This window comes from Chlamydomonas reinhardtii, chromosome 7, assembly GCF_000002595.2.
Source record: "Chlamydomonas reinhardtii strain CC-503 cw92 mt+ chromosome 7, whole genome shotgun sequence".
Taxonomy (NCBI): Eukaryota; Viridiplantae; Chlorophyta; class Chlorophyceae; order Chlamydomonadales; family Chlamydomonadaceae; genus Chlamydomonas; species Chlamydomonas reinhardtii.
The window spans coordinates 900,522-928,398 of record NC_057010.1 but is presented as its reverse complement, the minus strand read 5'-3'; the positions used below and the strand labels follow the sequence as shown (position 1 = coordinate 928,398).

General features: G+C 66.4%; 5 protein-coding genes across 5 annotated transcripts in view; all 5 read left to right on the top strand.

Moving 5' to 3' along the window:
• CHLRE_07g319001v5 (uncharacterized protein) overlaps positions 1–1,197 on the top strand; it is a 6,556-nt gene extending 5,359 nt beyond the window's left edge. The window contains exon 5 of the mRNA XM_043063937.1: positions 67–1,197. Coding sequence (XP_042922506.1) covers positions 67–853 — 787 coding nt within the window. The 3' untranslated portion in view covers positions 854–1,197. The remainder of the gene's footprint in view (positions 1–66) is intronic.
• A 104-nt stretch (positions 1,198–1,301) lies between these two features.
• Positions 1,302–6,217, top strand: CHLRE_07g319002v5 (uncharacterized protein). The gene is made up of 8 exons (XM_043063938.1): positions 1,302–1,809; positions 2,187–2,672; positions 2,916–3,167; positions 3,593–3,741; positions 3,886–4,020; positions 4,229–4,307; positions 4,761–4,939; positions 5,344–6,217. The coding sequence occupies exons 1-8, from the start codon at positions 1,503–1,505 to the stop codon at positions 5,620–5,622; spliced, it is 1,866 nt and encodes a 621-aa protein (XP_042922505.1). The 5' UTR covers positions 1,302–1,502; the 3' UTR covers positions 5,623–6,217.
• A 494-nt stretch (positions 6,218–6,711) lies between these two features.
• CHLRE_07g319000v5 (uncharacterized protein) lies at positions 6,712–12,650 on the top strand. The gene is made up of 8 exons (XM_043063936.1): positions 6,712–7,069; positions 7,210–7,320; positions 7,557–7,903; positions 8,417–8,529; positions 9,118–9,663; positions 9,993–10,421; positions 10,656–10,840; positions 11,055–12,650. Exons 1-8 carry the CDS (start codon positions 6,965–6,967, stop codon positions 12,372–12,374), a joined length of 3,156 nt encoding a protein of 1,051 aa, XP_042922504.1. The 5' UTR covers positions 6,712–6,964; the 3' UTR covers positions 12,375–12,650.
• A 51-nt stretch (positions 12,651–12,701) lies between these two features.
• Positions 12,702–20,469, top strand: CHLRE_07g318950v5 (uncharacterized protein). The gene is made up of 16 exons (XM_001700965.2): positions 12,702–12,875; positions 13,038–13,722; positions 13,943–14,182; positions 14,418–14,511; positions 14,729–14,796; positions 15,012–15,099; positions 15,629–15,771; positions 16,013–16,247; positions 16,380–16,822; positions 17,022–17,613; positions 17,858–18,046; positions 18,367–18,501; positions 18,697–18,783; positions 18,910–18,963; positions 19,241–19,314; positions 19,555–20,469. Exons 2-16 carry the CDS (start codon positions 13,100–13,102, stop codon positions 19,613–19,615), a joined length of 3,126 nt encoding a protein of 1,041 aa, XP_001701017.2. The 5' UTR covers positions 12,702–12,875; positions 13,038–13,099; the 3' UTR covers positions 19,616–20,469.
• Positions 20,470–20,771: 302 nt separating this feature from the next.
• The window catches only part of CHLRE_07g318900v5 (uncharacterized protein), a 10,826-nt gene continuing 3,720 nt past the window's right edge, over positions 20,772–27,877 (top strand). Inside the window, exons 1-12 of the mRNA XM_043063935.1 lie at positions 20,772–21,094; positions 21,283–21,492; positions 21,707–21,785; positions 21,923–21,981; positions 22,320–23,625; positions 23,938–24,011; positions 24,259–24,507; positions 24,765–25,609; positions 26,140–26,284; positions 26,788–26,883; positions 27,190–27,306; positions 27,716–27,859. Coding sequence (XP_042922503.1) covers positions 20,972–21,094; positions 21,283–21,492; positions 21,707–21,785; positions 21,923–21,981; positions 22,320–23,625; positions 23,938–24,011; positions 24,259–24,507; positions 24,765–25,609; positions 26,140–26,284; positions 26,788–26,883; positions 27,190–27,306; positions 27,716–27,859 — 3,447 coding nt within the window. The 5' untranslated portion in view covers positions 20,772–20,971. The remainder of the gene's footprint in view (positions 21,095–21,282; positions 21,493–21,706; positions 21,786–21,922; positions 21,982–22,319; positions 23,626–23,937; positions 24,012–24,258; positions 24,508–24,764; positions 25,610–26,139; positions 26,285–26,787; positions 26,884–27,189; positions 27,307–27,715; positions 27,860–27,877) is intronic.

Genomic DNA, 27,877 nt, shown 5'->3' with positions numbered 1-27,877 from the left:
AGGGGCCGCCGGCGGCGGCTACGGCTATGACATCCTGCCGCCGACACGCTTCCGCGCTGTCGGCAGCGACGCCGGAAGCGGCGCTTCTGACGGCGGTTCCGGAGGGCTGCGGCTGCCGGCGGCGGCGCCGCCACGTGTGCGCTCCGCCAACCCTATCGTCGGCCGCACCGCCGCCGCCACCGCCGCCGCCGCCGCCACCGCCGCCAGTGGCTCAAGCTATCTGCAGAACCTCGCAGCAGCTGCATCCTGCGCAACCGTCGCCGCCGCCAATGCGGCGGCGGCGGCGCCGCAGGGCGCGAGCGGGGCCCGTCGCCAGCGGTCTGTCAGCGACAGCGGCTGTGGCGGTGGCGGCGGCGGCGACGGCCTGTGGGCGTTTCTGGCGGCGGCGGACGCGGGGGCCGTGGGTCTGCCGCTGGGCGGCGGGCTGGGCGTGTTGGGAGGTGACATGATTGCCAAGGTGCGCCAGGCGCAGCTGAGCAGGCCCAACACACGGTACGTTGCGCCTGGCAGTGGCGGTAGTGGCGGTAGTGGCGGTGGTGGCGGTGACGGAGCAGTGGGCAGCCTAAGCCATACTATGGAGAAATGCACCCTACAGCCGTCGGTGACGGCGGCGGCGGCAGCGGCGGCGACGGTGGCGGCAGTGGGCACGTGGAGCGGAGGTGGCGGCGGTGGCGGCGGCGGCAGGGTCAGGCGGCCGCAGACGGCGGCGGCGGCGGTAACGCTGCCGGTGCTGACGGCGGCGGCGGCGGCGGCGCGGCCGCTGGAGGCAAGTGTGGGCAGCCTGCCGCTCAAGGCGCTGGCGGGCGGCGGCCAGGCGGCGGCGGCGGCGGCGGCGGCGGCGCGGGCGAGGTAGCGGCGGCGGCGGCGGCGGCGGCGCGGGCGAGGTAGCGGCGGCGGCGGCGGCGGCGAAATGTTTGCTATCCTGAGAGCGAGGCGCGTTATGTGTGACGGCATCATCCAGATTTGCATCTCCGCAGGATGGGACTTGCATGTGTTGTGCATGATACCGACTTCACGTTTGTGGCGCGAAGGTGGGGATGAATATGCACTGTATATAAACACACGCGCGGGTGTCCATTTTGTCCCTCTTTTTATAACATGCTCATACGACTTTGACAAATGCGTGCGGGGCGGCTGGGTTCGATGCATTGACACCGCCGCATGAGCTGCAGGGCGTTAGTGAGTGCGAGATGCGGGGTGCGTGCGCGCCGCTGACCGCCACCACTCCCACGTGTGCTGCACTATCTACCGGTAGCCTTTATATATTGCATACAAATCCTTTGAACCGCGAATGCCTTAACCATGTAACATGAAGTGAAAATAAGTACCCTGGCTACCTTGCTCTCGGACTGTCCGACAAATAACACGGCAGTCGCTGTGGGCCGATGACTGCGTTGGCCAGTCCGCCAGCTCATCAGCAGGAGTTCAGCAGTGGCTTTACCCGCGGCCGGGATCGCCGCTTCAGATAGTCGCGTGACCGCCTTCGGCTCGTGCTACTGCTGATGCTGCAGCTGCTACTGCTTCTACTGCTACTGCCATTGGGGCCGCATCGTCAGTCGCTGGCAGTAGCGGGGGCACCGGCGGGCGCTGGTACCAACAGCACCGGCACTGCCAGCACCGTCAGCGGCAGCACCGGCGGCGGCAGCGGTGTCCACCTCAGTGCTCATGCGGCGCCGGCGGCTGATGCGCACACAAGTGCGGGTGCGGGTGCGAGTGAGGCGGCGGGCAGTGCCACCGGCAGCGGCGGCGGCGGCGGTCAGGCGCCCGGCACAGCGGAGGGCGACGACGACTTGGCCCTCTGGAACGCAGGTGGGCGGCGGCGTGAGTGCGTGGTGTACGTGGCGGCGTGGGTGGGTGCAGGTGGTCGAGTTGCAGGGTGGACAGGTAGGGCGATCGGGCTTGTGATGAGCTGCAGTCAACGGGTTGCACTTGATTGCGGCTTGAGCGCTGTGTGTGGGGTCTGCCTGTTATTGCTCGGTATGGGTTGCGCCTGTGCCTCGTCGCGTTGCGCCTCCCAGCGGCCTCACGCACCTGTTTCCGCGCTTGCTGGTGGAAATGCCGCCGCCCTGACGCACTTGCTGCCACCCGCCAATGTTGCACCACGTACGTCTGGACACAGCTCTGCCCGACCCGCTGCCCTGCTGCTGCTGCCCTGCTGCTGCTGCCCTGCTGCTGCTGCTGTGCAGCCTTTGACGCCCTGCTGCAGCAGCTGGCGGCACTGGAGGCCCTGGCGCCACTGCCCCTGGAGGGGGAGGAGGGGCAGGCGGGGGAGGAGGGGGAGGAGGGCGGAGGTGGTGCAGCGGGACGGCAGCAGCAGCAACGGCAGGAGGAGGGGGGAGCAGCAGGAGGAAGCGTTGCGGCGTCGGCGGCATTAGGGAACGGACCAGCAGCGTCGGCGGCACCGGCAGCGGCGGCACCGGCTTACGGCGGCGACGGCAGCGGCGGCGGCGGCAGTAGCACACTGGACGGCGCTACTGCCGATGGCCACGGCAGCGACTACGATGATGGCGGCTGGTCGCAGGAGCTGGTGGCAGGTATGGCGGATGACCTGCTGACACGCATGTCCGACCTGTGGGTGGCAGTGGCGCCGGAGGTGGCGGCGCCGCCAGCAGACGGCGGCGGCGGCAGCAGCAGCAGTAGCGGCGGTGGCGACGGCTGGTCGGAGTTGGCAGGTGAGGCGGCGGCAGGTGGGGCGGCGGCGGCGGGTAATGGGGTCGGCAAGCCCTGGACCCCTGGGGGAGGAGGGGGCTGGTGGGTGTGCAGCTAGGCACAGTGATTGCGCTGATGTGTGCGCCGCTGTGTCCGGTGCGACAGCTGGGTGTGACGTGCCAGGTGCAACACACACACACACACACACACTCACACACATACACACACACACACACGCACACACACACGCACACATGTACACACAGGTCTGCAGGAGTTTGCCAGCTTGTTGGCGCTGCTGGAGCAACACCAGCAGCAGCAGGGGCAGCAGCAGCAGGGGCAGGTGCCGCTGGGGCAGCCGCAGCCGCAGCAGCAGCCGCAGCCGCAGCCGCAGCCGCAGGGGCAGCAGCCGGGTCACGGGCGGCGGCGGCTGCACCAGACGGGCCCGGTGGGCAGCGGCAACTACGCCAACGCGTTCCGACTTGTGTTCGGGAACTTCTTCGACCTGGTGGGAGGAGGTGCGCGCGAGCGTGCGAGCGAGAGAGCATGCGTGTGTGTTCTCTGTCTGCACCCTACTTATACGTACTCCTCTCCCTTGACCTCTCTACCACTCACGCTCCCTCTGCTCCCAACATCCACCCCCCCACCCCAGCCCGCCCCTCCCCCCTCTCCCAATCCTCGCCCTCCCCTCTACCCCCCTCCTCGCCCCCTCCTTCCCACCCCTCCCCCACCCCCCTCGGCCCCCTCCCCTCCCCCTCCTCGCCCTCCTCTGCCTCCCCCGCGTCGCCCCCGCTTGGTTCGGTTTCGTTTGGGCCGGCATTTACAGTCCCCCTCTCCTGCCCCTCCTGTCCCCCTCTCCTCCCCCTCTCTTCTCCTCCCCCTCTCCTCTCCTCCCCCTCTCCTCTCCTCCCCCTCTCCTCTCCTCTCCTCTCCTCCCCACCAGCCGGCCGCTACCTGGCCACGCTGGCTGCGGAGGCCAATCTGCTGCTGCTCAACCTGCCCTGGATCCGTGACCTGGCCTACCTCGCCACGGCGCCGCTGGACAACCTGGTCAACTCCAACCCCCTGCCGCTGCCGCAGAGCAACGCGCAGGTGAGGCGTGGGTGTGGTGTGGGTGTGTGGTGGTGGTGTGTGGGTTTGGGTGTGCATGTGTGTGTATGTGTGTGTGTGTGTGTTTGTGAATGTGGGTGCACATGTGCGCAATCTCACATGTGCTGCCACGCTGGACGGACGCAGCTGCGCGCGCTGCTTGTGACGGCACTGAACGCCTACTGCACGCCGGAGGTCACCACGCCGCCGGCGCTGCTGCTGGGGTCGTACAAGGGCCCCACCCTCAGCCTGGCCATACAACCAGCCGTGTGCCCGGTGCAGGTGCGTGCGTGCACCCCTGTTGATAAGCGCGTGTTAAGAGCGCGTAATTGGGAAAGTGTTTGTGTGTTGCCAAGCGTGTTTTGATAGCAGCGCAGTGTCCACCCTTTTTACCTTGCGCTCTGGACACACGCAAGCGCGTCTCCTTCCCTCTGCCCTTAGACGAACACGTGCGCATGTGCGCACACCCCGTGTGCACTGCCGCACACAGGTGGACTTGGAGACGGGCAAACGCTCCATCCAATGGGACGCCTGCACACCCGCCCGCCTCAGCATCACCCTCACACCAGGTGTGTGTGTGTGTGCGTGTGTGCTTGTGTGTGTGTGTGTGTGCGTGTGTGCTTGTGTGTGTGTGTGTGTGTGTGTGTGTGTGCGTGCTTGTGTGTGTGTGTAATTGTGTGGTCGGGGCCTGTGTGGCCCGGGCATCCGGTTTCACGAGGCAGGAAGAATCGCAAAGATCGTGCGCACCACCTTGGGACTACACCTGCAGGTCAGCTGTGTGTGCGGGCCGATTCAACACGTGTGCGCCCCTGCCCGCTTGCCTGGGGTGCTACCCGGCGGGCTGCGCGGCTTGTTGCTGTGCTGCCCCCACACGCCCACGAAACACGCACATGCGCACCCCAACACGACGCATGCACCCCAACGCACGCACGCGCGCACCCCAACACGCACGCACACGCACCCCGACACTGACGCACGCACGCACCCCAACACACGCACACACAACGCGCTCGCGCCCGCAGCCACCTACACGGGCAAGTACTATAGCGCGGGCCGGTACGCGGGCAAGGCCTGCCGCTACAGCCGGGTCCTGGGCACCGACGTGACGCTGCGGCTGGGCGGCGGCAGCACCGCCACCACCCTGCGCAGCTCGGCACGGCAGCTCGACATCGTGCCCGTCCTCAACCAGTTCTTCTTCAGGGTGCGGCGGGGTGGGTGGGAGCTAGCATGCATGTGTTAAAGAGCACAAGCATGCATGTGTTGTGTGTGTGTGTGTGTGTGTGTGTGTGTGTGTGTGTGTGTGTGTTGAAAGGACACACGCCTGCGTGTTACGGAGCACAAGGACGCACACACGCCTGTGCGTGTATGCGTGTTGGGGTCACGTGTGTGTGCACGTGTGTGTTGGGGTCATGTGTGTGCGGTACGTTCGAAGGCACACAAACCCGGGTTTGTCGCTCACCCGCGCTGGCGGCCGGGCATTAGCAGTTACGCGGGCGGCCACTTCCGGCACGCCTCCCGCCCTCCCTGCTGCTGCCCCTCCCACATCCCACATCCCACCTGCCATATCCCACCTGCAGCCTCCCACCTGCCGCCTCGCACTCGCAGGGTCTGTTCAGCGCCTTTGTCGCCGACAACATCGCCACCCGCAACATCACGGGAGGGCCGGTGCTGCAGGCCTCGTCCGTGGCAGCGCCTGCGCCCGGCGCCGGCACCAATGGGGCTGTGGTGTTCCGCACGCCCGCGGCAGCCGCGGCGGCGGCAGCAGCGGGAGCAGCAGGGGGCTCGGGTTTACAGGGCGGCGGCGGCGGTGTGGGTGGAGGGGCAGGCGGCGGGGTAAGTAGTGCCGGGGAGGAGGTGCCTACCTTGTACAAGGCCAGCGGCTGACACGGGGTGCCGCTTAACGGTAGGCGTTTATGTGCTGGCTGTGCCCCTATTGCGCGGCATCAATGGCGGTTTGGTGCGCGCCTTGACGACGGGGTGCGTTGGGGCATGCCAAGCGAAGCCAATGACGACACCGCTGGGCTGTGTGGGGTGCAAAGTACGCGGAACGAAGGACGTGCGGAGGCCGCTGAGAGCAGGTTACGTAGGGTGGCGGCGTGGCGGCGGCGTCTGACGTATGCCACTCGCACGGAGAAACTCATATTGGCATCGTTCAGTATGTTTTCGAACATGGCCAGTCGACTACGTTATTGTGATGCCTAATTGTGTGTTAGATGCTTGTAATCGCGAAATGGCGGCCATATGGGAGGCTGAGCGTCGCGCAATTGTGGGCGGTTTGGGCGGGGGTATGGGTTTGGGCAGGGTTAAGTGGGTAACGCACGCAGGGTGTGGGAAGCCGGGATGTGACCGGGGCAAGAGGACACGGAGTGGGAAGCATGTGATGTCCTAGCATGGTGCAAAGGATTGTGGAGTTCGCACGAGAGACCATGGACGTGCTGTTTTGCTTGCTGTCTGGCCCGCTGCTTCCTTCCCGGTTTCTTACGCTTCCACTCACTCCCTCCCTCACATGTGCTGCTGGACGACGGTGGCGCTGGTGTTTCCAGGTTGGTTTCGGATGCCGCGCGCCCCGCAGCTCCGCTCCGCGCCAGCCCGCCAGCCGTCCGACAGCCTAGCCATCGCAACCTGGCTATATCAGTGATGGGTCGGCGGCGCTCCTCAATTGCCCGTGGCGTTTACCGTCTGGATGAGGTAACATGTCTGCTGTGGCCGCCTCCTGCTAACCGGCCTTCTATGCGTGCTAGCGACTACAACTTCTCTTCGTGTCGCGCACATTCGCGTTCGCGTTTCGACAGCACTCCGCTAACCGTACGCTGCATCCCATGTCACTTGACTCCCTTAGGGGCACGCCCCATGGATCGCATGGCGGTCCGCTAGTGGGCGATGCTGGACGAGGCAATGGCACGAACACCATGTCGGGCCAAATGCCTTCGCCGAGCTGTTTAAGTGGCCGCGAACCGCACATTACGTGTATGCGGATGTTTGACGCTGACATGAGAACAATTGTAGTACGCAAGCGTTGACCAGTCCCGGCGAGAACATGGCTTCGGCGGAGGGTCCTGGGGCCCCAGCCAGCCTGCAGGATTCACTGACACCTATAGTTGCACCTCCCGCGAATGTAACACCTAGCGCAACGACGGTCGCATCCCCAGACACCGCGCCAAGTGGCCCCACACCAATGTGCACCGACGAGCCTCCTGCGGCCGCTCCTCAGTTGATTGCTCCAACAATGACTCAGCCAGGGTCCACTACCGCAGCGCAGAATACATCAATGCCTCCTCCGGCGAACACGCCATCCGCCCAAACAGCCCCCGCGCAGGCCCTTGTGCCACAGGTTAGTCCATGCGCTTTTCTTACTCACATGCATTGTTGCTGGTGTGGTCGGGTAACCCCGAGGACCTTGTATCAAGAACCTGCGTGCTTGCGAAATTGCCGCGAACTTTCAGCGACACGCCCTTTTGTGCATTCCTGCAGAGCCTTACGGACCCTATCTATGGATACCTGGTCGCTGACGCCTCGTTCGTGGCCGCGGTCAAGCGGCAGGATGTGACACAGGCTGCGCAGGCAGCGGCAAAGACCATCAAGGCAAGCTGAGCTTCAGGCAGAGTCAAGGCCGCTGCATGTGCACTGCCGGGCGGGGATGCTTAGCCATCGCGGAGGCCCGGGTTAGAGCTTCGGTGGGGCTGAGGTCGGGCGGGGCGCGTTGGCTTCTGACACGTGCTCGGTCACACACACTCACACACACGCGGTCCCAAACCCCAGGCCAGCCCAAACTTGATCCTTTTCACACAGACCCGTATTACTGCTCCCACCAACCACAGACTAACCTGTCTGCCATCATGAGTCGCATCAAGCCACAGCAGAACATGGCCATGGCCAGCCTGCTGCAGACCCCAGGCGGCAGTAGCGCCGGCGCCGGTCCGGGCGGGCTGGCCGTGGCAGCAGCAGCTGGAGCTGGAGCTGGAGCTGGAGGCGCAGCCCCGGGCGCGCCGCTGCTACCCCCCATGGGCGGCGGGTACGGGCAGCAGCAGCAGCAGCAGCAACAGCAGTCGGGCGAGCAGCGGCTGTCGGATGATGGGCGGGGTGGCGGGGGCGGCTTCCGGCGCGGGGGCAGCAGCGAGCCGGCGGACTTGCCCGGGCGGGTGCGGGAGCTGCGGCGCGGCGACTGGTGAGCCGTGCGCGTATGGGGAGAGAGGGAGGGAGAGGGGTGGGAGGGAGAGGGGTGGGAGGGAGAGGGAGGGAGGGAGGGAGGGAGAGGGAGGGAGAGAGGAAGGGAGGGAGGGAGCGAGGGACGGAGGAAGGGAGGGAGCGAGGGAGAGAGGAAGGGAGGCGTGGCAGACTGGTGGTGGATTGGGGCCGGGGCTTGGGGGCCAGGAAGCAGGGACGCGTCGGGGCGTCCGAGGCTGAGTCAACGACGGCGGAGGCCGGGCCTCAGGCGCACGGGTGTGGGCCGGGGCGTTTAACAACAACCTGGGCAGCACTCCTGGGGGACTGGACGCAGCATGGGAGCGGCCAGTTGCTCTGCGTCATGGCGGCGTGTGCTAACAGGTGGATCCGCTGAGCTCGAGGCGCACCTCCTGACTCTCCTAGCTTCTCCGCATTAACGTGTCTATCAACCTCCCTCCCCTCCCACTCACCTCCTCCCTCCCCCCTCCCCTCCCCCCCCCCTTCACCTCCCCAGGGTGGTCATCCGCAGCGCCAACAAGTCCACGGACCCGGAGCTGCTGGGCCACGACGCCTGGGTGGCGCGCGTGGAGCACAACGGCTGGGTGGAGCTGCAGGTGCCCAAGCTGGGTGAGCGGGGGAGGAGAGGCGGTGTGTGTGTGTGTGTGTGTGTGTGTGTGGTGTGGGGGTGGGGGTGATGGAGAGGGGCGGCGGGCGGCTGCTGGCTGCGGGCAGCCTGGCCTGGTATCACTGGCCTGGTATCACTGGCCTGGCAGCACTGGCCTGGCAGGCCTTGTTGTGGAGGGGTGCGGGCGACGATGGGGGGCACAGGGGACGCGGGCACGTGGCAAGGAGAGGGAGAGGCCAGGGTTGGAGGGCGGCAAGAGGCGAGAGGCGGGAGGGCTGAGAAGCGCTGTAGGAACACGAGCCCACGCGCACACCCTGAACCCGAACAGCTCGGTGCGTCAGGCTGGAGTGGGGCTGAGTGAGGGGGAGTGGGATTGGGACCGAGGGCTGCGGGCAGCAGGCTGGGGGGGGGGGAGGAAGCCGGGCCTTGCATGGTTGAAAGGGGACGAGGGTGGGTTGTAAACCGTGGTTGTAAACCGTACAGCAAGGCAGCAGGTGGAGAAGAGGTGATGAGAGAGGGAGGGAAAGGAGGGAGCTGGGCATTGAGGCTGCTCACCCTTACCCTCGCCCTGAACCCGCCTGGGCCCCCAGGCCGCACCGTGAAGCTCCAGCAGCGCTACCTGCAGCTCATACCGCCCGCGCAGCCCATGGGGGGAGGAGGAGGAGGCGGCGGCGGCATGGGTGGCGGCAGCATGGGCATGATGATGCCCCTGCCGGTCAGCGGCGGCGGCGGCAGCTACGGCGGCGCCGGGGGTGGCGGCTACGGCGCCGGCGGCTACGGCGGAAGCTACGGCGCCGGCGGAGGAAGCTACGGCGGGGGTGGTGCCAGCTATGGTGGTGGCGGCGGAAGCTACGGCGGAGGCGGAGGCAGCTACGGCGGCAGTTTGGGCGGATTCGGTGGAATGGGCGGCATGGGTGCGCCGTCGCCGGCGGGGCTGCCGCCGCCGCGGCCGCGCACGGCGTCGGAGGCGAGTGGTGGCATGGGGCCGCCGGGATCCGGCGCGCCCTACGTGCAAATGGATTCAGGCGGCGGTGGCGGCGGCGGGCTGGATCCAGGATCCAGGCCGCACAAGCGGCCGCACCTGGATCCAGGCGTGCGGCCGGCGCTGGTGCTGGAGGGGCTGCCGCCCGCACGAGGTGGGTGCACGTGGGTGTGGGCGTGTGGCTGTGACACGCCAGACCCGACCCGACCCGACGCTGCTTTGGATGCTAACGGGTGGTTCGTGCCGGGCTCAACCTCCCATAGTGGTGCCGCTCCCTTCCCTAGCCGCCCCAACCGCCACGCCGCGAACCTGCCTCTTGTTCCTCGCCCGCTTTGGTTTGGTTCGGGCTGGTATTTACAGCCCCCCTCCCCCACACCACCTCCCTTCCCTCCCTCCCCTCGCCTGCTGTGCTATTGTTCCTGGTTGCGCCTTCACTTCTTGATTATTCATGAATGTTATCCCCCTCCATCTCTTTCCCCGCAGTGGCCTTCACGCCGCAGGCGGCGCGCAGCGGCAGCAGCCGCGTCAAGGAGGTGGTTCGCGTCATCCGCCGCGAGCTGCTGGGGCTGGAGGAGTCCATCCCCTGGAACTGCGTCACGCCCGCCTGGAAGAACACACGACCCGCATGGCGCCGAGGGCTGCAGCGCTCCACAGACTCGCCAGCGCCCACGCCGGCGCCGGCAGGCGCAGGCGCCGGCGGAGCCGCCGGAGGCGGCGGGGCGGCGGCTGTGCCGCCGCCCGAGTCGCCGGGCGATGCGGCGTCCGCTGCTGCTGCGGCGGCGCTGTCGGCGCTGGTCGGTGCCACGGCGACGGCCATGTTGGAGCTGCATGAGAGCCTGATGACGGACAAGGGGCAGGGGCTGTTCGCGAGGCGGGGCGCGTGGGAGACGCGGCTCAAGGAGCTTGCGGATGGTGGGTTCGTGTCGGTCGGTTGCGGGTAGCGTGTGGCGGTTTGTGTCATGGCAGGTGAGTGTGCTGTTTACCAAAGCAGCGTACCCCGCTCATGCGCTCACCTCAGCAGCCATAACGTCTGGACTTCTCCGCTGCCGCCGCTTTCGCTGCCGTCGTCTCACTCCCGTCTCACCGCCATCATCTAACGCCTGGAACCCCACCGCCCACCCGCCCGCCCACTCCCCTTTCCCTCAGGCGGCAACAACCACCTGTGCCTGCAGGTGGTCTGGAACGAGATGAACGAGGGCATCAAGTCCTGGATGGCAGCGGGCGGCAATGCCGCGCCGCTGCCGGGACCCGCCGGCCTGCCCAGCTTCAGGTCCATGGACAGCGGCACCGGCGCCGGGCCGGGCGGCGGCGGGCCGGACGGGTCTTTCGCGGTGGGTGGGGGCGCGGTGGTGCGGAGGTGGGTGGGTGGGGCGGTAGTGGAGGTGGTACTGGGGGCGGTGGAGAGATGGGGTTGGGTGCGGTAGCGAAAGAGGGATGACACCATGACGGATTGGCGTGCACGTGCTGCGCCACTGCGCCCTCCGCCCTGACCTGTCGCCATGCTTACATTTGAAACTCCCACACACAATGCTTTTTCACACACAGACGCCGCGCGACTCGTACGGCGGCGCCATGGCCGACCCGACCGACTGCTACACGCACCCGCCGCAGCTCATGCAGCCACCCCCCGGCTCCCTGGGTGGCGGCGGCGGCGGAATGCAGCTGTCCACGCCCTTTGGCGGCGGCGGTACCCCGGGCATGGCGCTCGGCGGCGGCGGCGGCGGTTACGATCCGTACTTCAACATGCCGGGCAGCGCCCGCGCTGGCAGCATGGCGGCGCCGTTGTCGGCGCCGCCAGGCGGCGCACGTGGCGGCGGCGGCATGGGCGGCATGGGCAGCTTGGGACTGGGCGTGATGGGTGTGGGCATGGGCGGCATGGGTGGAATGGGCGGCGGCATGGGGGCGCCCCTGGCGGTGTCGCCGTGGGTGGTGCGCAGCGAGCTGGCGCTGCTGATGAGCGGCCTGGAGTGCGAGGTGGACACCGACTGCGACGAGGGCCCAGACGCCACAGATGTGGATGAGGATGAGGAGGGCGGTGACGGGGACAGCAGCGGTCCGGAGTCCGCCTTTGCGGCGGCGCGCCGGCGGCGGCGGAAGCAGCAGCCACCGGCGCCGCAGGAGGCACTGCCGGCGCTGCCGGCGCCGGCGGCGACGGAGCCGACAGAGCCGGTGGCGGCGGCGGTGCCTGCTGGGGCGGCTGTGCCTGCGGCGGAGGCGCCGGTGCCGGCGCCTTGTCAGGCAGCTGCCCCCGCTGCGGCGGCAGCACCTGAGGCGGCCACGGTGGTGGAAGCTGGAGCTACTGCGGAGCCGGCGGCAACGGCGGCGGCGGTGGCCGCAGCCGCACCCACCACCACCGACGCAGCGCCCGCATCAGCACCAGCGCTGGCGGTTGCCGGTGACGCGACGGCGGCCGAGCCTGCACCAGCAGCAGTGGCGGCGGCGGCGCCAGCCGCGGTGCCGGTGCAGCCCACTGCAGAGCCTCGGGCAGCGGAACCGGCGGCAGCTGCAGCTGCGGTGGCGCCATCGGCGCCAGCGCCCGCCACAGCCGGCGACGCGATGGCTGTTGAGCCGGGGGCAGACGAAGCTGCCGGGGCGGGGCCTGCGACGGCAGGGGCCGCGAGCAATGGAGTCCCGGCCAGCGCTGGCGCGAGCGGGAGTGGCGGCGCGGCGGCGGCGGTGGAGGCGAAGGCGGCGGCGCCGAAGGCGGCGGCAGCGGAGGCGGCGGTGCAGCCAGAGGCGGAGGCGGCGAAGCAGGCGGCGGGTGCTGGTGGAGCTGGTGGTGCTGGGGAGCAGCCGGTGGCGAAGGCCTCAGGGGCTGAGCCCATGGAAGCTGAGCCGCAAGCCGTGGCCGCAAACGCAAACTGACTGACTACGGGTGGCTTTTCCGCTTGTGCCGATTGTATGTTGACTCGTGTTCGCCTACCGACAACTACGGTAATGTAAAGTGCGTTTGGTCCGTTGTGTGCAGTGAGACTCGTGGATTGCGCCGGCACCGGAACGTTGCCACTGTGGCATTGCGTGTCAGCGTGCCTGTACCAGAAACGTGCATAAGGCAAGATCGATACTGACGGCACCGTGATCCGGTGGACGCAGCATCGGCCCTTCAAGCTAGTAAGCTAAGCGTTGTAAAGCTGTTTGGGTTCAGTCGCATGACAAGGGCATGTCGTATAACCAGACCAATGTAGGAGTTTCCCTTAAAAGAGCGAGCGGCACGCCAGTCACCCAGATAGTACATAGGCAAACACTCTATAACAATGGAACAAGCGCAATCGCAGCCCTCCCGCAACCTGCTTGCGCGAGCGGGCAGAATATCGAAGCAGGTGCGCGAACCTGGCGCTGAGGCAGACCAGCTCTTTTGTGACACCGGTGAGTTTGCGTATCCAGATGACACGTAAGTTTCTTGCGGGGGCGCGCCTCGCGCTTAGTCGCTACCAATGGTCTAGTTGCGCGAATTGATTTGCAGACCAGCGCATTCATGCTCCTTTTGTCAGTAATACGGAGCGTTGCTTGCAAATGCTTGCACTTCAGACCTGGTGCACGACCACGGAGACGGGTCCGTTGGTGAAGGTGGCGAGCGAGGCATTCCCGACATGGACGGTAGTCCTGTCTCCCCCTACCCGGCCATCTCACCTGCGGGTCTCGGCGGTTCACGCAACAGCCAACTCTTCCCAGGCATCGATGGTGCGGCGACCTCAGCCGCGCCAGACTGTTGGCCGATTGGGCTTCAGTTCGCGACGTCTCCAACGTCGGGCCCCGCTCCACCCGTGTCACCCGCGGTGCCACCCGCGCCATCGGTCACATTAGCGATGGCAGCTACGGCCAGTGATGCTGGCCTCAGTGCCGCCGGTCGCAGAAGCGCCGGACTCAACACTGGTGGCGGCGGCAGCAGCAGCAGCAGCAGTAGCAGCAGCAGCGGCGCCATCTGCTCACTGCTGTGCCGTATCAACGCCAGCCGCCAGCAGTCTGCAGAGATCGCCGGCACCTCCAACCCCCACCACAACCGCCACCACAACCACCTCAACCACCTCAACCAGCCCTCAACACCAACATCAGCATCGCTGCTGACGCGGTTTGCCGACACACTCCACATGGGCACCTTCACGGCACGCGTCCGGCCGTTGACCGCCGCTGATGCCTTCCTGGTGGTGCACGTGGCGGAGGCGTGGAACCTGCAGCCGGGCAGCAGCTTGCGGGGGCTCACCAAGTGCGACCCGTGAGTGACGGCTGAGTGGTCGGCAATGGCGGTAGCATGCATGAACGGGGTGACGGGCTCGGGCACGCACGCGCGCCTGCTGCGTGGGGGGTGGGAACGGAAGTAACGAATGCGGGCCATGGCGAAGTGCGGCAGAGCGTTTACCGCCGAGCAGCAGTAGAACTTCCTGGCTAGATATCGCCTTACTGATGACGTCATGCTCGCCAACGAACGCATGCAGATACGTGGAGGCTCTGTTTCAGTGGCAGGACGGCGCGGCGCTCGAGGCGGCAGCCGGCGGCAGCAGCAGCAGCAGCAGTAGCAAAGGAAAGCGAGGCGGCGGCGTCCTGAGGCGGCTGCTGCCCAAGTCCCGCCGCGCACTGACAGCAGCGCCCGGCGGTGGCGGCGGCCTGCTGCGGGCGACGCCGGCGCAGGAGACGCGCGTGCTGGACGTGAACCGGCACCCCATGTGGCACGAGCGGTGCGTGGGTGCCGGCCCCGACCCTGGCTGCTGGCTGCTGGGACGTTCCGATCAAACGCCGTGATACCGGTTCTAGCTAATGACACGCGCGTGTGTTTGGTGTGCCTCGCTTTTAAAGAGCACATCAAGCAAGACAAAGACAGTGTACGGTATGCGATGCAGCAACGCGACGGCATACGGGTGTTACCTGAAACTGCCTCGGTGTGCGCTAACCATCTACGGGGCCGACCTGCAGGCTGGTCTTCCCACTGGGTGGCCTGGATGAGGGCGCGCAGCTGGTGATCAAGATCCATGACGAGGACGGCCTCGGCAAGAGCCTGGTTGGGCTGGTGAGGCGGGCAGGCGGGCGGGCGAGGACACGGAGGCCCCTGCGCAGGGGATGATTATTGCTTGTGAGCGCATTCGGGATTCTTGTCGCCACCGAGCGCGGCCTCATTTAGCACTTTGGTTACCGTGCCCAAGAAGCCCATGCCATGTCATGCCTTGATCAGCTTGAGCTCATGTGCCTTGCTCCTCCCCTCTTACTTCACTACCCCTTGCATCCAGGCGGAGCCGCTGCCGCTGGATGCCTTGCTGGCTGGGCTCGACACGCTGGGCCAGGAGCAACCGTTCATGTGCGTGGTCGCCTTTGCCGTGATGTTTCTCAGCGCCGGGACTTTGGCATGACATGAACCCACGCTGCCGTAGCTGCTGTGCCGCCTGTTTCTTGTCGGGGTGGTTGCACCGCCGAGATGACACCACGCGCGACAGCCTCACCTTCCTACTTTACTTACTTGCCCTCACCTTGCTTACTTGCATGATGTGTTGTGTATTCTGCCCACGCGCACAGGCTGCGGCTCAAGGACGCAAAGGGCGCGCCGCGGCCGGGGCAGCTGTCCATCCGCGTGTCCGTGCACGAGCGAGGGGCGTACGCGCAGGTGGGTGGCGCGCGTGTGGTACGTGTGTGCGGCGCGTGTCGTGTCGTTTAGCGGGCTCTCCCGGTCCAACCGCGGGGTGGCGAGGCACTAAGCCACAGCAGCATGACAGATTGGGCCAAAGCGCACTCGGGGTTCTTACTTGCTTGGCGCTTTTGCACCACACCGACTCGCACCCAAGCTAAACACACACACACACACATGCACACATACACCCTCTCTCTCTCTCTCTCTCTCTCTCTCTCTCTCTCTCTCTCTCTCTCTCTCTCTCTCTCTCTCTCTCTCTCTCTCTCTCTCTCTCTCTCTCTCTCTCTCTCTCTCTCTCTCTCTCTCTCTCTCTCTCTCTCTCTCTCTCTCTCTCTCTCTCTCTCTCTCTCTCTCTCTCTCTCTCTCTCTCTCTCTCTCTCTCTCTCTCTCTCTCTCTCTCTCTCTCTCTCTCTCTCTCTCTTTCACACACTTACTTGTTGTGGTCACACACTTACACCACCGACTCACCACCAAACCGCCACCCTCGCTCACGCGCCACCCGCAGGAGACGGCGCTGTCGGAGGCGCTGCAGCGGCCCACCTCCGTGGCGGCGGCGCTGCGCGGCCGGCGGCTGCACGTGGGCGTGAGGCGGCTGGAGGGGCTGACGGGGCTGCACGGCCGCGAGCCCGACCTGCTGCTGCGCTTCAGGTGCGCGTGTCCTTATGAGAGTATGTGGTTTCAGGAAGAAAATGGTAGGGCAAAAGCGGAGAGCATTTGTGGGCTGTGGCGCAAAAGCCGCTCGCATGTCAAGTCTAACGCTGTGGTTTCATTCCTCTGTATACATACACATTGAGCAGACGCTCGCGCACACACACACACACACACACACACACACACGCACATGCACACACACACGCACGCAATCCTACACACCCCAACACGCACACAGGCTGGGCCACGAGGTGGTCTACCAGCCCCTGCAGTGCGTCGGGCTCACGGGCGGCGTGGCACAGCCGCAGCACCTGGACCTCAGCCTGCACGGCGGCGGCGGCGGCGGCGGCGGCGAGCCTGGGGCGGCGGCGGCGGCGAAGGCCCAGTCGCCGCCGCGCATGCTGGCCACGGCGGAAATCGACATGGATGCGGCGCTCCGGGGACCGCTTGGGCGACTGGCTCTGAACAAGAAGGTGAGACACGCACGGCGGGGTGCGAACCAATGCAGCTCAGCACAGCAGGCGTTGAAAGGATCGCTGTAATACATGTATGGCCGCGGCAGCGCGCAAACTAAGCATCTGGCGTCTGCCCGCGCGCCATCGCAGTTTGGAGATGTGCAAGTGGCGTTGCTGCTGCACAAAAAGTCAGGTGGAGGGTCCCTGCATGCCGCCCCAGCGGCGGCGGCGGCGGCGGCAGCCGCAGCGGTGGCGGCGGAGGAGAGCGGTGCCAGTGGTGCCGTTGCTGCGGGGGCAGGCGGGGGCCCTGCAAGCAGTCTGGGCAGCAGGAACCTCCGCCGCGGCGCAACGCGACCTGTGTACGAGAGGCGGTACGAGGTGATTGCGAAGACGCAGGTGCCGCTGTGGGACGTGCCCGTGCGAATGGAGGCGCCTGCGGCTGCGGCTGCGGCTGCCGCTGCAGGGGCGGCCGCAGCGGCGGCGGCGGCGGCCGCAGCAGACGCGCTGCCTACTACGCCAGCAGGCAGCGCAGCTGCAGCAAGCCCTGCCGCCGGCAGTGGGCTCCGTGACGTGGCGCGAAGCGTCATGCGTCGGTGAGTGCCAGCTGTGTCCTGCACGTGTGCTTCTCGTCCCCACGCATGCATGCTTGTGATGAATGTTGGGTCGGGGGTTGGGTGGAGGGTTGGGGGTATGTGGCTGCACGTGCGACAAGCGGAACGCAGCAAGAGCCCGAGGGGAGTGTTAACTTACCCACCTACCTCTCTTTGTTTGATGCCTTGTGCTGCTCGCTAGGCTGCTGTCGGGGGGCTTCGAGCCGGCACCGGGCAGCGCCGCCAGCAGCGGTGGTGACAAGCAGGCGCAGACGTCGGCTCAGCAGCGACCGCTCGACTCTGTCGGTGCCGACTGGGCTGTCACGCTGGTGCGAGGCGCATTCCTGGCGCTGGCCCTCACACAGCTGCTCACCTCCCTCGGCCTGCTCGGCCACGGCCTTGCAAAATTTGTGGGCAGCATCGCAGCGCTCGCTCTGGCTGCGGGACTGGTGTCCCTGGCGGCGGCGTCAGCCGCCGCCCTGCAGCCAGCAGCGAAGCTGCGGGCTGCACCGCCGCCGCCGCCGCCGGCGAAGCTGCCGGTGGCACCTGCTACAGCCGGCGCCGGCGGCGCTGTGGGCGCAGCGGAGCTGCCGCCGCTGCGGCAGGGCCGGCGCTACAGCCGCCGAATGGAGGTGATGGATGATGCGCCGGAGAAGATGCGGCGCCTGGCGGCGGTGGCAGACGGCCCGCAGACGGTGGTGGTGGAGCTGGTGATGGAGATGGTGACGCCGCCGCCGCCACCGCCGCAGCTGGCAGCGGTGGTGCAGCCGGGACAGGAGACCGCACAGGCTCCGGTGGGTAGAGGCTGCTGCACCCGTTTGGAACAGTGGCGATAACGTTGCTGCCTACCGCAATATGCTTTCCGCGCGATCCGCGATTGTTCCTGCAGCTTACTCGGGTTTTGTTATGAAACTTGGGACCGACATTTAAACCTCTGCTGGCATCCGTGTGCGGTGCTGAGATCTGGCTGTGAATGGGCTTCGCTCACATCCCTCGTACCTTGCATGCCTGACACACACCTCGCGTGTTGGAACGCAGGAGCCGCTGCCAGTGGACTTCGAGGCGCCTGACGTGGACGTGCCCGCGGCGCCGCTGCCCGCCGACATCACGGACGGCGCCGCCGGCGTGTCCGTGTGTAGCATGATGGTGGGCTGCGGCCCCCACGCGCTCTTCAAGCACTTGTTCTGGCGCGGGTCGGGCCTGTCGGCTCGTGTGTCCGCGGCACAGGTGCGTGTGTTGCCTGCGCATGCGCCTACACGTGGCCGTGCGCACCTGCACGTGCGCATCTCGTTGCAGTGGCTCCCCGCACACTGCGACCCACAATTGACCCATCTATGCCTTGACTGTGCCGCGCATGACCCCCACATCACTTCCCAGCCACCCTGACCACCCTCAACCACCACAACCACCACCAACCACCCCAACCACCGCCAACCACCCCAACCACCGCCAACCATCCCAACCACCGCCAACCACCCCAACCACCGCCAACCGCCCCAACCACCCCACGGCCGCCCCATCCACGCCACCGCCTGCCACGCACACAGGGTGTGACGGACCTGTCGGTGCTGACTCCCTGGACCGCCGCCGCCGTGCCGCCGGCGCTCATGTGGTGCGAGGTGACCTACAAGACGCCTGGCAAGTTCGGGCTGCGGCCCAGCGCAGCCACCCAGAAGCAGGAGGTGCGTGTGGGGATGCCAGTGTGGAAGCAGCGCACCAGTGTGTGCAGTGCGGGCGAGTGAGGATGCTACACGCAGAAGCGCTGTGTATGCGCGTTCTGCTGCGTTGCTGTCTGCTGTACGCACCTGCGGCCGGCAGCCCTGCTCTGTCTCGTTGGCCCAACACCTCGTTCCGCGCTTTCGACACAACACACACAGGTGATGGCGAAGTGCGACGGGGGCTTTGTGGTGAGCAACTCCATCCTGCCCGCCGTCACCAATGGCCTTGTGGCGATCTGCGTCAAGGTGGGGCCTGGGGCCCAGGGGCGGTGACCTGCTGGCAGACTGGGCGTGATAGGGGCCTACGTACGCACCTGCATGTACACACACACACACATATACGGTAACATCGACACACGCACACACACACAGGTGGTGGGACGTCACGCCGGCGCTGGCCGCACGCACCTCACCGCCACACTGACGGTGAGCTGGTGGTGGTGGTGGTCGTGATGGCGGTGGTGGCGAGGCGCGTTGGCGCGTGTCAAACCCTCGCTCTGAGTCCACGTGCCTGCAGCCAGCAGTCACCGCACCCGGTTGATGCCGCGGTGCTGCCTGGCGCCCGGGCTATGCTCCCAGCAGTACTTTCACAGTGCCTTCGCAATGCCTGCTATGTACCCAGTAGTGCTTTCACATTGCCTGCTCTGGATCGCCGCGGCCGAACCGCCGTGAACTTAAGACTTTTGATCCATACTCATCACAGGTCCAGCAGCCCACGCCCAAGCGCAGTTGGCTGCACGGCATCATCGAAAGCGCCGCGCCGGACGCCACCCGGGGGTGAGCTAGCGTCTCGCCTGTATGTGTGCATGTGTGTGCATGCGCGCGTGCGTGCGTGTGTGTGTATGTGCGTGCGTGCGTGCGTGTCCGTCTGGCTTGCCTTGTTCCTCGACCCCGCGTTGCACCCGCCCGCTGATTTGTACCCAAACTTGGACCCGGCAGTGAACCACAGCAGCCCTATCGACACCTGGCTGCAAACTAACTGTGCCTCATGTGTCTGTATGTCCCCGCCCTCGACAGGTATTATGAGGAGCTGCGCAAGCAGATGCAGGCGCTGGGCCTCAATGTTCAGTCGCCCTAGGCGCAATGACAACAATAATGAGGCAGGACGCATGTGGGTGCAAGCAGGTGTCATCTGGATGGGGTATGGCTTGGAGGCCTGCATGTCGGCCCAGCTAGAGCTTCGCGCGCGCGATGTGTATGGTGTGCGTCAGTGATCCATATCCGAATGCGCGAGTCCTGGACTCCTGGTAGATGGTAGGCGGGGCCGGGGGGATACATGGTAATGCTATTAGGTAGTGAAGAGCTGTACGGCGCAATCCGTGCAAGTGCGCAAAGCGGCCTCTCACGGTCGTGTGACCCATGAGACGTGATTATGACGGCGCGTGTACCGGCGATGTCTGTGTGCGTTATGCCTGGCAGGCTAACAGACGTGCACAGCCCTCAAGGGATAAAAGGGCAAGGTGTATGCACATGTCTGTGTTCGTGTGTGGTCAGGTGTGCGATTGAGCAACGGCTTCCAGTGCTGCTTCACAGTTTGAGTGCTCGGGTGAAGGTGTTGCATGCTGGGTGATGGATGGGTAGTGACCATGACTGGCGACGTAACTGAAGACTGGAACGTGTTAGGTAGGAGTGCTTAATTGGGGGGCAGGGCCTGCTAGATAGTCCCAGGCGCGGAATAGGTTGCAGGCGGTGCAGGCATCACGCCCCAGGAGCTCAGGAATAATGCGACCGGCAAGAGAAATGACTTTTGGCTTCTACAGTGAGGGGCCTTGTGTGTGCACACCTTGCGTGGCGGCAGGGGTGTTGCGTGGTGAGTACGGTTGGGATGACAACCGAACGCTTCGTTGCCACGCCCTCAAGGGCCGAGGTAAAGGCCGACTGGCCGAGGCCGTGCTGTCCGACCACTAGCCTCTTTTATGACCTCTCAATAGAGTTCATCGGGATGCCAGTCACGAGGGGCCCGCCAGTGGCTTGTCACCCCGGCGGTCGCTCCATGCCGTCCATGACGCGTCCCTACGCCGTGCGCATGCCACTCCTTGCAGGCCAGGGAGTATCACAACGTATCTGGAGGGGATAGACTGAGAGTGGCATCACGCAAAGACCATCGACTGCTCCCAGGGTACGGCAGGGCCTGCCTCCCGTGGCCAGGCCGCCTGTGCTGCCGCAGTGCTGCCGTGAGTGCCGCCCCTTCACGAAATGTCAACCCAGTTGCTCCCATGGGCATTCTGGCCATCTCCACGGCCATCAAGTAGAGAAAGAGCATATACTATTCTCGGGCTGCTGAGACATTGAAATCAACCGCGCGACTGCCGATCGCGCCGAACCGGTGCAAGAGAGCCAGCTTGTCAAACCCCTGCCAGAGCATTGTTGTACATACATATTTAAATGCATACCCATATAACATTCTGAGAGCATGAATTAGAGGCGCGACGTGATGGCAGGTTCCAAGAAGAAAAAGTCTGAGCCTTCGGGCCCAGACCTGTACGCGGAGCTTAGCGTAGCTAAGAATGCGTCTACTGAAGAAATTAAAAAGGCGTATCGTCGACTAGCGCTTCAGGTAGGGAGAAGTCGAACGAGACTGCCCAGACACACGTGAAAAGTTTCAGCAGGCTGTCGTGAGCTTATGTGTATTTGCAACATGTTCTGGGAGAAGGTGATGGCTGTATCAGCCGACATGCGCGAAACCTTCGCGTGCCCTGCTTGCAAACGCCAGCCCACAACACCCTGCCCTTCCCTTGTCCGCAGTGCCACCCGGATAAGAACCCCGGCGATGCAGCAGCTCACGAGCGGTTCCAGAAGATAAGCGTTGCTTACAGCGTGCTTAGTGACGATGGCAAGCGCCGCTACTACGACCAGACTGGCACAACCGAAGGCCTGGACATCAGCCCGGATGAGTTCATGGACATGTTCCAGTCGTTGCTGCTGGAGATCGTCGGCGGGGCTGACATGATTCGGGTGAGACGTGCCGATAGTGACTGCAATACTGCAGAGTCGGGGCTAGGATTTGCGATGGAGATACTGGCCAGGCGCGGAGACCAGCGCCGGGGCACCTGCCTGGCGCTTGGCGCGGAGCCCCACCGCCACGCGGCGTGCGGCCGTGCGGGTTTTGGGAACGGGTTGGAACGCATCAACTCACCCTAGTGCACGCACGATGTTGCTGACGGTACAGGACATGCTGTCGTGCTTCACGCCTCGGGAGCTGGCACGGCTGCCGCCCTTCCCCTTCCCCAAGGAGCTGTTCCCGCCAGGTGCAGGCCAGCGCGTGTGCGGCTAGGAGCGGAGGTACCATGTGTGCATGCCGTGCTAGTAGTCGGGTGCGACTTGCTTGGTGACCTCGAAGCTCTGACAGGGTTTGGGATGATGCCTTGACTGTATCTGGCCGCAGGCACCTTTCCGGAGGGGCTTCGCTTCAGCAGCAAGGGGCTGAAGGGCATGCCGCCGCAGGTGCGTGCGGGCATGTGTGTGTGTGTGTGTGTGTGTGTGTGTGTGTGTGTGTGTGTGTACATATGCGTACATGGGTGCGCGCATGCGTACGGGTTCCTGTAGTGACTACCGCTGCATTCACCAGGGGCACAGGCAGCGCCCAGCCACCAGCCACATGTGGCGTCCGACCTGCCGGCGCCGGGGCTGCATCACTGCCACCGCCCTACAGACCCACTCACTCTGCGGTACCTCTCTCTGAAACAAACAAATACATACGTGCCCTGCGCTCACACCAAACACACATACACATACACACACTCTCTTTCTTTCATTCCATGCGGCCGGCACGCACGCCGCAGGTGGAGGAGATGATACAGAGCGGCGACCTGCACGCCGTGTTCGGCGCCATGGGCGGCTCGCCGGCTGCGCAGGGAGCGGCGGGCGGCCACGGCGGTGGCCGGCACCGCGCCGGCGGCAGCCGCGGCGCAGCCAGTGGCGCTGACGCTGCAGCCGGGGCGCGGCAGGGCCTGTTTGGCGCTGGCGGTGGCGGTGGAGCCGGCGGCGGCGGTGGCGGCGGCGGGGGAGGCGGTCGGCGGGCGGGGCGCGGCGGGCGCAGCGGCGGTGCCGCCGCCGCCGCCTTTGGGCCGTTCGGTGGCATGGGCGGCATGGGTGGCATGGGCATGGACGGGTTGGATCTGGATCTGGACGACCTGGCGGCGCTGGCGGCCTTTGGAGATCTGGGCGACCTCGGGAACCTGAAGGGCCTCGATCTGGAGGCGCTGTTGGGTGCGGCCATGGGCGGCCCTTCGGCTGCAGGTCGCGGCCGGGGCCGGGGCCGGGCGCGGCCTTTCGGCATCCCTGGCGGCGGTGGTGGCGACCGTGATGGCGACAGCACATACGAGGACGAGGACGAGGAGGGGGAGGAGGAGGGGGAAGCGGGGGAGTCCGGCAGCGACAGCGGCAGCGACTGGACTGACGTGTCGGAGGAGGAGCTGGAGGAGCTGTGGGGACTCCAGGGGCCGGGGGGGCAGCAGCAGGGGCCGGGGGGGCAGCACCAGGGGCCGGGCCAGGGCCAGGGCCAGGAGGCAGCAGGCGTGGCGCAGGAGCTGGAGCAGGTGCAGGAGCTGGAGCAGCACCGCCCGGTGAGGGGCGGCGGGGTGCAGGCCAGGCCGGACGCCGCCTCGGGGCGCGGCGCCGCGGCGGGCGGCGGCAGCAGCGGCGGCCTGAAGAGCGGCAGCGGCAGCGGCAGCGGCGCCAGCAGCAGCAGCAGCAGTGGCCGCAGTGGTGGGGGCGGCAGCAGCAGCGCAGCGGGGCAGCCCCAGCTTGGGGCGAACGCCGTCACCCGCAGCGCCAACCCCAACTCCGGCACCGGCACCGGGCGCAGCTCCGCCAACGGCAGCGCCGCAGGCGCTTCCACCGCCAGCAATGGGGCTGCCGGCGCTGCCAGCATCGCCGCCGGCACCGCCGCCGGCACCGCTCTGCCGCCGCCGCTTGTGAAGGAGTGGATTGCGGCGGCGCGCGGCGGCGACGTGGGGGCGCTGTGTGGGATGCTGGCGGCGAGCCCGGGGCTGCTGGGTGCGCGCTGCCGCGGCATGGGGCACACGGCGCTGCACTGGGCGGCGGCCAAGGGCGAGGTGGAGGGCGTGGAGTGGCTGCTGCGACAGGGTGAGGGGTGGGGGGGGGGGGTTTGCAAAGATGGTTGGGAACGCGGTACAGGATGCACTGGTGACTGCAGGGGGGGGCCAGGTAGCGGGAAGGCGGGAGGAAACAGCCCGGTGACAGCCCGGCAGCAGCCCGGCAGGGCTCGGCAGGAAGGCGGCCCGGGCGTTTGAGGTTTGGAGCACTTGGCAGGGACGGAGCAGCAGTGGCTGGATGAAGCCGCCAGCGCTTTGGAGAAGCCAAAGCGTCCCAGCGCACACTCTGACCGGCTTCACGCTGTCCCGACCTATGCCGCTGGCATGTGCGTGCTGCGCGCAGGCCTGGACGTGAACGTGCGCAACGGCGACGGCGCCACGCCGCTGCATGCGGCGGCACGCAACGGCCGCATGGAGGTGCGGGGGAGGTGGGGAGCGGCTTGGGGGTTGGGTGGGTTACATTCATGATTATCGAGGGGGGGGGATGTGCCAGAGCCCAGCGATAAAGTGCCACGGGGATGGAGTGGAGTGGGGTCGCTGCATGGCAGCATCAGTGCTGTTGCTGGTTCACAGATTGGCATTCAACGGCAGGTTCCCATGGTGGGGCTCACACGACTTTCAGCTCACCTTCTTGGTCTTGACCCCCCCCTGCTGATGGGCACAGGCGGTGGAGGCGCTGCTGGCGTGGAAGCCGGCGGCGGCCGAGGCCCCGGCGTCGCGATCGACGGCGGGAGCGGCAGCAGCACCTGCCGATTGCAGCGGCAGGGACGCAGGCTGTGGCGTTGGCAGTGGCAGTGGCAGTGGCGGCGGCGGTGGCGGGGGCAGTGGCGGGGGCGGCACGTGTGACGTGGGTGCGGTGGATGCGGAGGGGCGCACCGCACTGGACCTGGCGCGGGAGTTCAAGCACGCACAGGTGAGCGAGGTGTGGGGCGAGGTGCGGGGGCGGGTGGGAGTGGGGTGAGGGGTGGGGTGGAGGTGGGATGGGAGGGGGGGAGGCGGGGCGCCGGGGCTGGCGCGAGACGATGTGGGTTGTGGGTTTGCGCAGAGGGCACATGGGGCAGTTTATGAGTCAAAGGCCTGGGTGGGAAAGCAATACGTGCAGGACAATGAAGAACAATGTGTGTGTGTATGTGTGTGTGTGTGTGTGTGTGCATACTGATAACCCCGCAGGTGGCGGACCGTCTGCAGCGGGCGATGATGACCCCAGCGGCCGCAGCGGCACCTGCGGCACCAGCACACCCTGATCAGGGCAGTGCCGCCGCCACCACTGCCGCCACCTCCGCCCCAACAGCAGAAGCAACGGCGCCGCCCACAGCGGCATCTGCAGCGGCGCACGCGCCTGTCACAGCGCCCGAGCCCCCACGTGGTGCGCCCACAGCGGCCGCGCCCGTTGCCGCGGCGGCTGGCGCGGCGGCGGCGGCGGCGGCGCCGCCGCCGCTGTCGAGCGCCTCGCCAGCACGGGCGTCAGAGCCCGGGGAAACAGGGCGCAGCGGCAGTAGCAGCAGCAGTGACCGCAAGGGATGCGCCCCGACTCCTCCTGCTGCTGCAGCTGCTACTGCCGAAGGTGCACCTGCCGTTGCGGCCACACAGTCCGACGTGGCGGCAGTAGCACACCCAAAGGCTACAGCTACAGCTGAGGCTGCGGCTACAGCTACAGCTCATACAGCGGGCCCGCAGCCCGGCACCAGCACCCACACCGACAGCGCTAGTGCGGCGCCCGCCTGCGCCCCCAACCCCACCCCCGCACAGCCGCCTCCTGCAGCCACCGCTCCCCAGCCCACATACACGGCACCACCAGCGCAACAGGCGCCACCACCACAGCAGCGGCCGTCATCGCAGCCTAAGCAAGCCCAGCCGCATGCGGCTCCTGCGTCTGCGGCTGCGGCTGCGCCTGCGGCGGCGGGCTCGGACGGCAAGCGGCCGCTGACGGCGGCGGAGAAGGCGGCGCGGCGGGCGGCGCTGGTGGCAGCGGATGAGGCGGCGGACAGGGAGGAGGAGCGTCTGGAGGCGGAGCGGTGAGGAGGAGTGGCGGGCGTGCGATTATCGTATCATACAATTACCGTATCGCATCATGAGCGTAGCATGCAGCTGAGACGCATGTGTGGAAGTGGTGTTCAACAAGCGCCGATCGGGCTTGAGCCTTGGGTGCTTCCTGCGTGTGACAATGCTGTCAATCCACTGCTGGCCCACTGCTGCTGTTGCTGCTGTGGCTGTGCGCGGCTGTGCAGGGTAAGCTTAGCATGCGGCTTGCGACATGGTTTAAAAGCTGTGTAGGATTCGTGACCTCGGCTGTGTTGCCTGCTCCGTGTGACAACCCTGTCAATCCACCGCTGGACCGCTGCTGCTGCTGCTGCTGCTGCTGCTGCTGCTGCTGCTGCTGCTGCTGCTGCTGCTGCTGCTGCTGCTGCTGCTGCTGCTGCTGCTGCTGCTGCTGCTGCTGCTGCTGCTGCTGCTGCTGCTGCTGCTGCTGCTGCTGCTGCTGCTGCTGCTGCTGCTGCTGCTGCTGCTGCTGCTGCTGCTCCTGTGGCGGTGCGCGGCTGTGCAGGGCGGTGGCGGCTGAGGCTCGGGCGGTGGCTGCGGGCGCTGCGGGTCGCGATCAGGGCCGCGCCTGGCTGGCTGCGGCGCAGGCCGGCGACCTGGCGGGGCTGCGGCGCCTGCTGGCGGCCAACCCGCGACTGCTGCTGTACCAGGTGCGTGGGTGGGTGGGTGGGTGGGGGTGGGTGGGTGGGTGGGTGGGTGGGCGGGTGGGTGGGTGGGTGGGTGGGTGGGTGGGTGGGTGTAACAAGACAACAAGAGATGCAGGAGGAGGCAGATAGGCGGAAGCCGCTGCACCGGCGGGAGGTGGGGGCGGGGGAGGCGGGCGGTTGACACGGCGGCTGCGCGGCACCACACATCTGGAGGAAGGGGCGCTGGGGCACTGCCTGCACCGCATGGCGCGCCCCCCGCCGCCCTTCTGGCCAGCCCCGCGTCGTGCCAGTTGCCGCGGTGCCTTCGGGCACCCGCGTGCGCACCCACGCATGCTCCTGCCTTTCCACTTCATACTTATGATCTTTCACGACGTTCTTCACATGAACGGCTTACCCACACACACACACACACACACACACACACACACGCACACCTGGGCGGGCTTCGTTTTGTTGTTTGTTTTACACATACACACCTGCCTCCCACGCCCCCCGTCCCCCCACAGGGCCAGGGCACCAGCCTGTCCTTCACCGCCCACAGCGCCCTGCACTGGGCCGTGGCCAAGGGGCACCTGCACGTGGCCCGGTGGCTGCTGGAGCAGGTGCGTGGCTGCGTGTGTGTGTGTGTGTGTGTGTGTGTGTGTGTGCGCGCCCTTCTCACTCCCCCGCTCCCTCCCACTCCCTCACTCTCGCTTAGTCTCTCACTCACTCCCCCTCTCCACCCACCTTACTCTCCACCCTCACTGTCTCCCCCTCCCACCACTTCCCCGCCCACCTGCTCCACACCTCCCCACATCTCCCCACTCCTCCCCACATCTCCCCACTCCTCCCCACCTGCACTTCGTATAATCATCATGAATGGAACTCCCCGCCCACCTGCTCCCCACACCACCTCCCCACCCGCACAGGGCGCTGACCCGGACGCCCTCAACGCCAGTGACGCCGCGCCGCTGCACACCGCCGCGGGGCAGGGCGCTGCAGACTGCGCCAGGCTGCTGGTGCTGGAGGCGGGGGCGCGCATGGGGGTGAGGCGCACAGGGGGGGAACGTGGGGCGGTTAGCGTGGGTGTGTGGAATGACACCACGCCCAAGGAAAGCGGGACCCGCTATCAGGAAGCAGCCTTCAAGGGGAGTGCGGGAGGGGCCTGGTTGGCATCTGTCGGGTCTGTGGCCTATGGGGTTTGGCTGTGGCTGTAGCCATGCCTAAGACAGCTCCATCTAAATCTCAGCAGGGGCTAAAAGTGGAAGGGAGAGCTAAGACGCGATTTAAGGCTGTGACGGAGTACCTTGGTGACTCACTGAAGCGCTTCTGTGTGTGTGCGCGCACGTGCGTGTGTGTGTGTGTGTGTGTGTGTGTGTGTGTGTGTGTGCGTGTGTGTGTGTGTGTGTGTGTGTGTGCGCGCGCGCACGTGTGTGTTTATGTCAACCTACACAGGTGCAAGACGGGCTGGGCGACACGCCACGCGACATCCTGCTGCGCCGCGACGCGCAGCAGCTGCCCACCGGCAGTAGCAGTAGCAGTGGCAGTAGCAGTAGCACCCATGGGGGGCTGCAGCTGGCGAATGATCTCGAGCTGCTGGCGCGGGTGGCGGCGATG